At 36.5% G+C, this 12,417-nt stretch overlaps 1 protein-coding gene across 1 annotated transcript in view; it reads right to left on the bottom strand.

Annotated features, from left to right (window-relative positions):
* Nucleotides 1-8,016: 8,016 nt before the first annotated feature.
* The window catches only part of TM4SF18 (transmembrane 4 L six family member 18), a 6,946-nt gene continuing 2,545 nt past the window's right edge, over nucleotides 8,017-12,417 (bottom strand). The window contains exons 2-5 of the mRNA XM_072410384.1: nucleotides 11,080-11,175; nucleotides 10,554-10,696; nucleotides 9,749-9,929; nucleotides 8,017-9,030 (exon numbers count right to left, since the gene is read on the bottom strand). Coding sequence (XP_072266485.1) covers nucleotides 9,016-9,030; nucleotides 9,749-9,929; nucleotides 10,554-10,696; nucleotides 11,080-11,175 — 435 coding nt within the window. The 3' untranslated portion in view covers nucleotides 8,017-9,015. The remainder of the gene's footprint in view (nucleotides 9,031-9,748; nucleotides 9,930-10,553; nucleotides 10,697-11,079; nucleotides 11,176-12,417) is intronic.

The following is a 12,417-nucleotide window of genomic DNA, read 5'->3' as shown; positions in this document are numbered from 1 at the left end:
TTTTGGGCACCAGTTCACAAAAAGGACATTGTGGAATTGGTGTACAAAGCATTGGTCAGACCACATCTGGAATATGCAGTCCAGTTTTGGGCACCAGTTCACAAAAAGGACATTGTGGAATTGGAGAGAGTGCAAAGACGGGCAACTAAACTAATTAAAGGAATGGAGTGGAGGAGAGATTAGCTGAACTGAATCTATTCTCCCTTCAGAAGAGACATTTAAAGGGGGATATGATGTATAAATATATAAACGGTCCATATAGAAAATTCTGTTCCCCATTTTTCACTTTGAGATCATTACAAAGAACAAGAGGGCACTCTGCGTCTGGATGAAAAGAAGTTTAGTCTTCGGATAAGGAAGGGATTCTTCATTGTAAGGTCTACGAAAATGTCAACTCCCTCAGGAAGTAGTTTCAGCAACTACTATTGATTGCTTTAGGAAAAAGCTGGATGTTTTTCTAGAAGCACAGAATATAACTGGGTATTAAGGCTTTAAAGTAAAAATAACAGGGACTGTTGATCCAGGGAACACCCGATTGCCTCATGGAATCAGGAAGGAATTTTTTTCCCATTGAAGCAAATTGTACCAGGGTTTTTTTTTGCCTTCCTCTGGATCAACTATGTCTTATAGGGTTTTATATCTGGGATATGTCTATTTCCCTAGAGGCTGAACTTGATGGACTTATGTCTTTTTTCAAACCAACCTTCTATGTAACTATGTAACAACCCCAAGTGTTTGGAACAACAGAGTGTACAAAGGGTTTGTTAGTATAGATGCATTTCCTGATGAAACACAATCTAATGTGGGTGTTTTTATGTTTTTAAATAAAAAGACTTTTGATAGTTTTAAGCTATATCAGCCTCTATTTCTTCCCCTGAAAGACATCATTAACACCATGAATTATTTATGGAAGCGCAGAACACTACATTAAAAGCAATTGATTTTACATATAGCAGGATGTAAAGCAAATGCTTTTAGACCATTCTATAAGGCGTACTAACAGTTCTGGTGAACGGGATTGTTGTTGTAGAAGCACAAACAACTATGGAGCACCGAATACACAAATTTTTGAGCTAAATGGACAATTTACTTTTTGTGTTATGGAGGGACTTTTCTTGTTGAGGAATGGATATAAACAAAACTGTAAAGTTAGAGAGGCCAGCAGCGTGCGAGTTAACGTAGTGTAGTGGAAGGCCTGCATGACTGGGCAGACAGGGAGCAGACGGGATAGGGTTAATAAGTTACTTTGTGGCAATCAGGAGGTCACTGGAGATGGGTAAAAAGGCTGAGGATGAGGGAAGGGTTAAGGTGATAAAAAGTTAGGAAGAAGAGGGGTGAGGTCATTTAATTATATTGCACAAGAAAGCTTACCACCCTCCCGCCCATCCCGAGCTGGGAGAATTGGTGCCTGGGAGCAATACTATTCGGTTGCAACAGACTACAAGTGGTAATGGGTGTCGTCGAGGACCAGCAACCAGATAAGGTTTAAGTTGGGTTGTAATCCGGGATTCTTAACTTATTGTTATTTTGTTATTCTGTTTAATATTTTAATAGTTTATGTGTAATAAATGGCCTGCGGGCCATTTACCCTAAGAATATGGTGGGTTTATTGAATGGTAAAAGGGGTCTACAAAAATTCTGCCACAATCATGATCCATTTTTGAATTTTGAAAAATATACTTGGTAGGAGAATATACAGCAAAGAGTTAGTTAGATACTAAAGATTTATGCATTGGTAAAAGCAAAAATAAAGTTTATGTTTTAGCTATGTCAGCACATTTTTTTTTTAGCGTTTGGCAAATAAAATATAGTTACACAAAATGTAGGGTTTGCCAGTTGTTCTTAATGCCAAAAGCTCTGTCTTTTAAACCATTGCACTGACCTCTTGGCTCTGAAAACCAATATACTGGAAATGATGACTGATCGTCTTGTTTATCAGTTTGATTCACATTCACAGGTCTAATGGCTTGGTTTAGATTGTTTCTGTTACAGAGAATATTTGAGTTTTTCTGTTTCAGAGGCTTAAACAACAGCTGTATGTTTAATAAAAATTTCCACGACTCAACCTGCCTAGTTTTTCCAAACTAATGTAAATGCAAAACTCCCCACCACTTCATACTTATTTTGGTGGCAGAGCAGCATCTTCCATCTCTGTTCAGTGGATCTCTGGGAGAAGTGCTGTTCAGTTCTAGCTTTGGCTGGAAAATAAGTCCTTACAGCCTTGTATTGGGCATCTCCAGCCTTAGAATACATCTTTAAGGGCTTACTACACAGGTACATTCAGCCCTAAAGAAGACATCTGTTGGAGAGTGATAAACCAACATGAGGCTAGGGCTCTGTATATTTTAATTCAGAACGTTTTTAGCCTTTTTGGGGGCTGTATCATTTACTATTTCATTGTTCTTATATATTCTGGTTTGTTATACTCGACAGTGTCTGTTACCTGACAAAAATATGATATTGATTTATATTTCAATTCAGGAACAAGATAAGAACATAAGATGTTTAAATTCAAGATTTAAAACAAATTTTTATTAGAACATTTATTCTTAGCAAATACAATGTGACCCAGTTAGCAAATACAATGTGACCTAGAGTTTGTGCTTGTAAATCAATGAAACATGTTGTGCAAGGCAAATTCTCTACTTTGGCAGCATGTGACCCTTGCAGGAGAAGGCAAACAAGTCATCATACAAGTTAGTTTTGTATTGAGTAGGGAAGTGTTACAACTAATGTCAGGTTTACTTTCAGTCCTGTAAGGTAAAAATATTATCATGTTAAATGTATTCCTTCAAGCAACCCAGGACTTTTAGTACAAATATTTCCATTCAATACTATATTAAAAATACAATATTTTTATTCTGATAACTATTCAATCAGAAACAATAAAACCATTTAAAACAAACGTCTCAACCTATTTTTCTTTCCCATGGCATTTTGTGGAATGTGTGCACTTGAGCACTTGAGAAATTCAATCAACTCCTGAAGAAGTGGACAGATTCCAAAAAATGCCTCAAGCAAGAAAAAAGATGCCAGCAGGTAAAGGAAACAACACACAAAAATTATTTTTTTAAGTTACAATGAGGAATGCAAGAACCTTTTTTAGCTTTGAATCGTTGTCTGCTACCCTGATGCAGATTTTCCCTTAGTTTCTGTCTGGTAAGAAGAGCAAGAAATGAAGGGAGATCTTTCTAATGAAACCCCATAGAGCACTAAAACCTGAAAGGGGTTTTAACCATTCCCTATTCAATCCAAAAGTAAAAGAAAAAAAACCTCCCGAGTATTAAAAAAATCTAACTATTCCTTTTCCATCTACTATTACATCCATTGTAATGCCTAACATAAAACTCCTTCAAAACCGTTTTTTTTAAAGTTAGAACCTCTTTCATGTTATAAATATCTGTTGGTTATTTCATTAGGGAGATTACATTTTATTTATTTTTGTGCCACAGGGATATAAAATGAGAATACCTGCAGTGGAAAGGTAAGTCTCAGGAAGGATCATGGAATCCTATATTAGGAGATAAAAGGTAAAGGGGACATGGGAAAGGGTAGGAGAAGAATGGGGTCTAGCTCTTGAACTAACACAAATTCTTTCTCTCTCCAACCACAGAAGTCAGGCTTTTTTGCCTTTGAACCAGGGCTGTTTGCAAGTCCAGATCCAAATCACATTTTTGGTCTTTTATTTATGAAGTCTTCATGCAGAAGGTCACAAAGTTCCTCACTATTCCAGGCTGAATAAAGTTTTGTGACTACAATAATAATTGGAAGTGTGTACGTAGCTTAAGTCTCAGGAAGGATCATGGAATCCTATATTAGGAGATAAAAGGTAAAGGGGACATGGGAAAGGGTAGAAGAAGAATGGGGTCTAGCTCTTGAACTAACACAAATTCTTTCTCTCTCCAACCACAGAAGTCAGGCTTTTTTGCCTTTGAAGCAGGGCTGTTTGCAAGTCCAGAGCAAATCACATTTTTGGTCTTTTATTTATGAAGTCTTCATGCAGAAGGTCACAAAGTTCCTCACTATTCCAGGCTGAATAAAGTTTTGTGACTACATAGTATGAGATTGTGATCTTATATCTCAGCCCCCCAGCAGGACTGCAACAATAGTAAACAGGTTTGAGCAATAAATACCACCAGGGTGTCAAACTGATCAAAGTGCTAATGATCCTCAGGCATGCATTCATGAAAGATCAATCTGATCATTGTCTCTGTCCAGCAAACCTTTGATGGCTGTACTCTGATGCTTGTACTCTGCTTTTCAGGAGTCATAGGTTATTCTTATATCCAAGTAAAATAGATATCATTGTTTTTCAAATTCCAGGAAATCTTTTGGTTTCTTAATGACTGAGCTGTCCATTAGGACTGTCCATGGGTTTTGGCTCATATTTCAGCTATAAATGTGGTCTGCAGTCCTGGTTTGTATTATTAGTGCAGATTTTTTTATCTTGTTAGTACACTTTTATACGGTACATGGATAAACATAGGGCTCCTATTAATACAACAAGGAATCTCACACTGGGTCAGATTTAGTAATGCTCTCCAGGGAGAGGATACACCATTATCCGTGAAGCTGGGTGATCCAGCAGACCTGTAATGAATCTGGTCCAGGATTCAAAACATTTGCTAGCAAATAGCAGATGACTTTGAAGAAATCCATTTGGGGTTTGTTGGATCCACTAATCCACTAATGTGGATTGTAATCCACAGGGTCGACTATGCCTTTGATTTAAAAATATCACCTTCCTCCACCTGTGGATTACTACAGCTTGTCCAAAATGTAATCTCTCCTCAAGTCCATTAGAACTCGCACTGTGAACTTGCCCAAATATTCATGTATTTTGCAGGTGTGTTTATGCATTTATGACTGCTAAAACAGGGCATACCTATACAATGTCTCCTCAGACGACTCTTATTCAAGCACAAGTTCCTTTGCATTCTTTGGTGCCACATTACTTCATTATCAATATTTGAAAATGTATTTTTTCTGGCTGCTAAAAAATGTATTTTAAAAAATTGGCTGGAATCATCCTCCTACAATCTCCCAATTTACGGCTTACTTACAGTCTTAAAGCTTATAGGCAAGATCAAGGCCACCCAACACCTTGATACGCATCCTCAAAGATTTTTAACACATGGATGCCTTATCTACAATACAATTTCCCCTACACAACCTAACAACATTATTGAAAATTTTTCCCATTTCCCATTTTCCCCACATTTCTATCTGTTTAATTGTTTGCGCAAGAGTTGTTACACTAATGTTACGTACACATGTCCAATGGTTCTCGCCCAATAATCGGCTCAGGGCCGATATCAGACGAGAATCTGGCAAGTATACAGCTCCTGTCCTCCATCGTCCGAACGACCATATTGGCGGATTAACAAGCGATGGACGACGAACAATCTTAATGGAAGTGAAGAGGAGAGAGCACAGCAGGCTGCCGCTCCGTCATTCTCCCCTTCCCCTCTCCATAGAGCAGAATGGTGCTGTATGTACTCGTTCATGTATCGTGCAGTCATTTGTCCTTGGAAAGGGTAGTGAAAGATCCTTTCCAATAATAATTATTGCACATGTGTATGCAGCCTATCCCTGACCCTTTTCCTTATTTCCCTTACTTCCCCACCCCTTTTACCACACCCTATAGTTATAGAAAAATTTTGGTGAAAATAAGGTAGTTTTGAACCATAACTTTATTTTGTGTAATTTCTGTGACACATGGTTATTAATATACCCGTATTTTCTTTTACAATGTTACATTCAGTTGGAAGTTATGTACTCACTTTATTTGTATTGTTTTCATTGCTACCTTTTCAATAAAAAGTAATTAAAAAAACAACAACAATGAACCTGGAAGATTCCTAAGAGGGAATATTTGTGGGAATGTCCGATTCCCTGTCTTAAAAATAAAGCCCATAGTCTTTAATTTTTTGTTGTTTCTTGTTTTTGTTGTTTGTTGTTTTTTTTAGAGGTTTTAAAGACCTGTATGAAGAATGCCTACTAGCACATATATTCTGTTTCCAATACCTAGTAATATAAAGGCTGATTGGGAAAGTCTAGTGCTATACTTAAATTTTAGAGATCCATCCAACCATTCCATAGAAGTTTATGAGGCTGTACTGTGCAGACATCTCTAGATTTAAATGACAAGGAGCTGCGACTGCCAGGATCTCAATACATATGGATCTGTAAAGGGTGGTAGGTTAATTTTAGTTCAGTGGCAGGAGGGAAACGATAATGATAACTAAACTTAGTTTAAAAATACAGCTATCTCTTAAAGAACCTAAATATAAATATCATGTTTTCTTTTGCCTATTATTTGAACAAAAAGTTTTTTTTCCTGGTATTTTGTGCCTTTTTGTTTGCGTTTGCAGTCCATTTTGTTCTTTACAGACTTTTGTAAATTTTACAAAAATTGCTTGCCCTGATTATACAACAATCTTACCATTTACATAACACTGTACAAGCAAGTGAGCTGAAAAGGTTTGTGTAATTATAACTTAATGATTGCTGATAAAGAAGATAGATGGAGGTAGGGTAGTTTCTGACCAATCTGGTGCCCTAAGCAAGAAAACTCTGGTGGTGCCCTTCTTATTTGATTGTGCCCTCTTCATGGTTCTCCCCCTCTCAGTATTGGAGACAGGATTGAGGTGGATGTCAGCGGAAGGCCAAGCAGTAAAGTGGAGCACAGAGGAGGCTGAAGCAGTACATTGGAGGTCAGAGTGAGTAAAAGTGGTACAATGGCAGTCAGGGAGGGTTTGGTGATCAGAGGGGGCAAAAAGGAACACAGGTGGTCATTTGAAGCTGCAGGACAGTTTAGTGGGGCCTCAAGGGATGTGTGGATTGTTGGCATGGGATTGTCTTTTTTGGGGGGAAACATTTGTTACATTACATCTTGAGTAATTCAAAGTAAGCAAACAATAAATAATCCAGACAACTCCTCCACAATTCTGGAACTGTCCTGGGGTCCAAACCTCTCTCATCCCATCTTCCACTATGTCTATTTTCTTAATTTCATAAAACCACAGCACTCAATGGTCTACATTAACAAGTAGACACGTAGTTTTAATTTTTTTTTTCTCTTTGTCCTTTGGGCAACTTTTCATTTTGACATTGTTATTGGTTTATTTTATTTACCATATTTAATGGTTTATTTCTTTTTGTATGTTCAATTGTATAAGGTAATTCTTTTTCTTTTGTTGTTGCATAATTTCCCATGTATCAGTATTTTTGTGTTCATCTCTGTTTATTGTTCATTGAGTTCTGATATTAAACTTTAAACAAACAAAACTTGAACATGCTATTCTGTCAAATACAAGCAGATTTTTTTGATTTTTGTACTTACATATAGGGCACTTGAAAGGCCTCTCCCCTTCCCTACCTCTTATCACTTTCGCAGTTGTAAGCTTCTGTGGTTGGTAGTCCATAGCCCAGGCTAGAAGAGACAGACATGGATGCATGGTTCTGTGGCGTCTATGCACTGAGCACATAAAGAAGGCAGTCCACTATTGTAATCTATTTCTTCTCCCACTAAAAGAGAGAAAAACTAGCCAGAAGGGCTGAATGCCAACTCCTGATTCTATTAGTGAGTGTCACTAAAATAGATTCTTTGGGCTGGTGCAGCCTGCATAAACTTTGTAGGAGTGGCCCACTGGGGTGAGATTGGAGAGCACTGTGGGGAGTACACAGTGCCTCTGCCACCTAAATGGTGTGCTTACACCTTTTATAGGGAGAAAAAGCCCTGGATAGAGGTAACCAACTCACTTTTCAGTAGAGCAGCCACTAGGCACCCAGGAGCAGTAAGAGGCTGTAACCATTAGGCATGTTCAAGGGTTTGTAAATACTTGCAACAAGGAAGTTTACCACTTAAAAAAAACGCTAGCGTGAGCATAACCCGACTATTTATTTTTAACCCTGATGCTGTAAAAAATTAAATCCTGAATACACAATATACTTACTATGATATTATTGTAAAGAGCTGAGGAAGATGTCAGTGAATACATAACTTAAAAAAAATAAATTATGCTGAAGGATTTTATTAATATTCACAGTTGAATATTTATATATGCACTTAATCTTTATATTTAACCCCATAAATAATACCAGTATACAGCAAACATGAACAAACTGCATTGGCAAAACAGTGGTCCAGCAAAAAAATTTCATCCACATGGTTTGATGACATTTAACCAGACTATTGCAGAACTACCAGACTTCTAAAAAAAATAGCTCTGTAACTAGATATTTGTAAAATAAATAAAAACAAACTGTGACAAAAAAGGGAATAATTTTTAAAGAAAAATGATGGGGTTTCCGTCTACAACAACACAGGGAATATGTGTTTATAATATACCGCTGCTATATAGAAAAAAAACAATACTTTGTTTAATTCTAGGTGCATGATCATGCTACTTGTTATACAAAGGCCTAAGGCTAAGTTGAGACCTGCAACAGTAACTGGTGTTCCCATGCAGTAACTCGGGCTATCATACCACTACATTGCTTTTTAAATACACAAGCAACTAAATAATAAGCTGCTCATTACCAACCCCATTAAATATCTATGAGCTGCATTGGTTCCACGCTCCACGTAGTGTCCCACCCCAGGAAGTGGTTCAGGGGCATGAGAAAATGGTAACTTCACTGCAACTCTATCGCTAATCTGAGCAAAGCCTTTACTACATTCACCCATCTGAATAATTGTAGGTATTTTTGGTAATCAGTCTGTCTGTAACATGTACAAATCAATAAGTGTTAAAAAGGATTGGCAGCAAATGGTTACATTTATCAACTGAAGAAATGAAAAAACATCAAGAAAGTTATCATATGTTACTATTACATGATCAGCCCCTGGAGGGCGTATTAGCAATTTGTGTCCTTAGTGTACATCTAAAAACAGCAAATGGCACTGCAATACAACTTGCACTTGAATGTCTTAAAGAAACTTTCAAAATAAAAGTATTAGGTCCAGAGTTAATCAATAACAGGAATATTCTCTGTTCTTCAATTCATAGTTCATATGTTTTCAGGCTGAAAAAGGAAAATAACATCATTATCATTATCGGGTATGAGTTTTTTTGTGTGCTTCTAACAAATCACATAAATAATAAATTTATAAACCTTTAAAAATAAAAATAAATAATATCTAATAATTCATACACATATTTTTATTTTATTAAAATATAACAAACTTAACATAAATAAAAAGAAAGAAGAGGATAACAGCATACTTAGGTATAAGGTATAAAATTTAGCAAACCAGTTTCAAAAACTATATAAAGCTATTTTCTTGGCTCCTTTATTAACCAACATAAAATTTTATTACTAACATTGTACAGCGCACAAAAACATACTAAGGACCCATTCCCACTAGTGTGTTGCATTAACATACTGTGCAACACTGCATTGGTGGCCTTCATTCTTCATAATATAATACCAAGGACACTGCACAGAAATACACTGCCTTTGCAGTGGTTTGTGCTACAATTTGGAAAGCACAATATGCACCACAAAAATAGTAGTATGCATAAATACAAAATAGTAGTATGCCTATCCAAATGCCTAAATGCAATGCACAGCAACAGGATTGTTGATTTTTCTTAAACATACTTTATATATACATATGCAATCCCAGAACTATGTCTTAACTCAAGTCGAGTTAAACTAGTGCTTAGTTTAGCACATTACATATGTAAGTTCCTAGTGATTGGTAATTACTAATAGTAATAAATAAATATTGTTACCATACCTGTGTTAAGATTCTGTGAGTCCCACAAAAAGCATATTTCAGATCACATATCATTTTACAGAAGCAAATGATCACTTGAAAAGTGCTGAGTACAATTTGGATAGAAAATAAAATAAGGTTCCATTGTACCACATTGCTAGGCTCCAGACACTGTGACCACAAAGTAGAATCTGCAAGATACCTATAAAAAAAGTATGACCAAGAGGGTTACATTATTATAATACAAGCCTTATACAGGTGCAACCATAATAATAATAATAATAATATTTATTGCCTTCAGTACAATAGAGGCTTGGTGTACTCCAATGTATCATCATCTAAAACTATTATAGTTTTTCAGTACATAAAAAATCTCTATAATTTGGTCATTCCCAGTAGTAATTGTGGTCACTCTTATTTCCTTTCTAACAATTAGAACACATCTTCTTTTCTCATTTCCTCATTTATCCTGGAACCAGAAATCTGGTTGGAAGAATAATCCAGATACTTTTTACATCCACGCTTCCTTGGCCTGGATATCTCTCCAGCTATGCTTCTAGGTTGCTAAGTATATCTAAACCTAATTATAACTAAACTCAAAAAGTTAGTTGAACTTTTTGAATATCACAAAAAATTTTTGCACTGTATGCAATCTATGAGAGTTTTTTAGGACATGATACCAGGGGTTGTAATCAATGTAACAGTAAATTAGCATGATCATGTTTATTAAGATTTGGCCCTAGGTAGTCAAATAGGAAAGAGAAAAAGAAGTATTGTTTTACAGCGATAAACATTTTCTTATAATTGTGTACAAAAAAAGTATTACCCTCCTGCATTGGTAATAAATGGGTACTCCCATCCATTTGTTGTCCTGCAGTATGGACCTTGTGCTATTCCCAGTGCTGAGATGATCAAAGTATATGCTGAAAACAACACACCTAGGGTAGCAAAGGTCATGGATCCCAGCTTCTAAAACACATTAATACAGTAGACTTTAAACAGTACTTCTATGCATCTCTATGCATGAGTATATGAATTGCAGTGTTACTTTACAGGTAGTTATCATTACAAGGCACATTATGCTGTAAAGACTGGCAGCAGATGTTAATATCAGGTAAAATTCAAAAATTTACACTAGTTTAATGTTTAAAAAAAATGTAATAATTTATCAATAAATACCTTGTTGCATAAATTTGTGTTTTTTTTATCGGCCTCATCTTTTTAAATAAGGGTACAATTGAGAACTGAGGATCCATTTAAATGTTTCCATTGAGAAATGCAGATATTTCCTTCCTGCACTATAAATGAGCCCCATGTCTAAAACATGAAAATAAAAATACATTTATACTTACTGGAAAATGTATATTAAATCTTTTTTTCCCTGAGCAGCCTGATATGCAGCATTTATAGAAATCCACCAGTAATAGTACTGTAGCTATCATGATCATCTGTAATAAATAAAATAAAAGTATGCAAGATAAAAAGATTGTTAGTAAATAGTTGATGATGCACATTTATTTATATACTTATACGCATATTTCTAAAGCCATTCCTTGCCCGTATAGTAGTTATATTATGCAACGCTATGGGAAAGTAGGATTTGATTTAAATACGAATTAGCTCCTATCTCAGATAATTCACTGGTAGTGGTAGTCTACTGAAAGTGACCGCCTGTGGATCTAACTCTGCATTATTTGCAGTATTATAATGCATTATGTCCAGTCTGAGTAGTGACCCCTTTGTGATATCACCCTTGGACAGCCAATAGCAAGTATCTACAAACCCATGGCAGCTAAGTGGACACACAAAGAAAGACCACTGCTCCTCAACAAAGGAGATAGGAGACTCAGACACTTAAATGGCAGTAGCCAGTCCCTCAACCATGCATACTCACCCAGCAGTCGCCTTCCATGCTGCGTCGTGGCACTGACAGATCCCTAGTATTTGGAATGGGATTTCCAGGTGTGGGCATCACGTTTGCCTTACTGTATCTAACAACATTTGGACCAGTCAAGACGCCCAAAGAACTTTACATGAGGGGGTGCTTTGACACAATACAGCACCTAAGATAAGCAAAATAGGGGGAGGCAGAGGGAAGGCAGTGAGGAGAACCTTGACTACCAAGTATACATTACTGGGTGGGCAATGATTAGACAATTTGCCTTGTCTCTGATATATTTTGATGTTAACATAAAGCAAGGCTATATGCCTTACTATAAGGGAAAAATTAAGATTATAGAGGATGTAATACTTATCTCCCAGAGAGATATGCTAATTGGTCTCCTTCCAGTGCCGACCACATGTCTAGCTTGTAGGCTAAAAAATGTTGAAGGGGTAGTTAAATATGTTTAAAAAGAGAACAGCAGGGTTTTAGCAAAGTATAACAGCAAAGTATAGTGTACAAATGCTATACATTTAATAATAATATATGATTTTTAGCCCACCTGTATTGGTGGGATGTACAGGGGCCTCTTATGCTGCAACAGAAGCCCATACTTGGACAGGTATTCCAACCCAGCCCTATAGCAAGAGCCTGCTCCAAACATGTACATCCATAATAATAATATTAATAATAATAACATGTGAACTGGCTGTATTTTTTGTTTCCACTCAGGATTATCTGCCCCCTAAAAGCCAGGCACCACTCTATACTAAACTAAAAGGACCCACTCCAATTTCCTGACATCCTA

Source organism: Pyxicephalus adspersus, chromosome 4, assembly GCF_032062135.1.
Source record: "Pyxicephalus adspersus chromosome 4, UCB_Pads_2.0, whole genome shotgun sequence".
Classification (NCBI taxonomy): domain Eukaryota; kingdom Metazoa; phylum Chordata; class Amphibia; order Anura; family Pyxicephalidae; genus Pyxicephalus; species Pyxicephalus adspersus.
The sequence above is the reverse complement of the archived record's forward strand: the minus strand, read 5'-3'. Positions and strand labels throughout refer to the sequence as shown.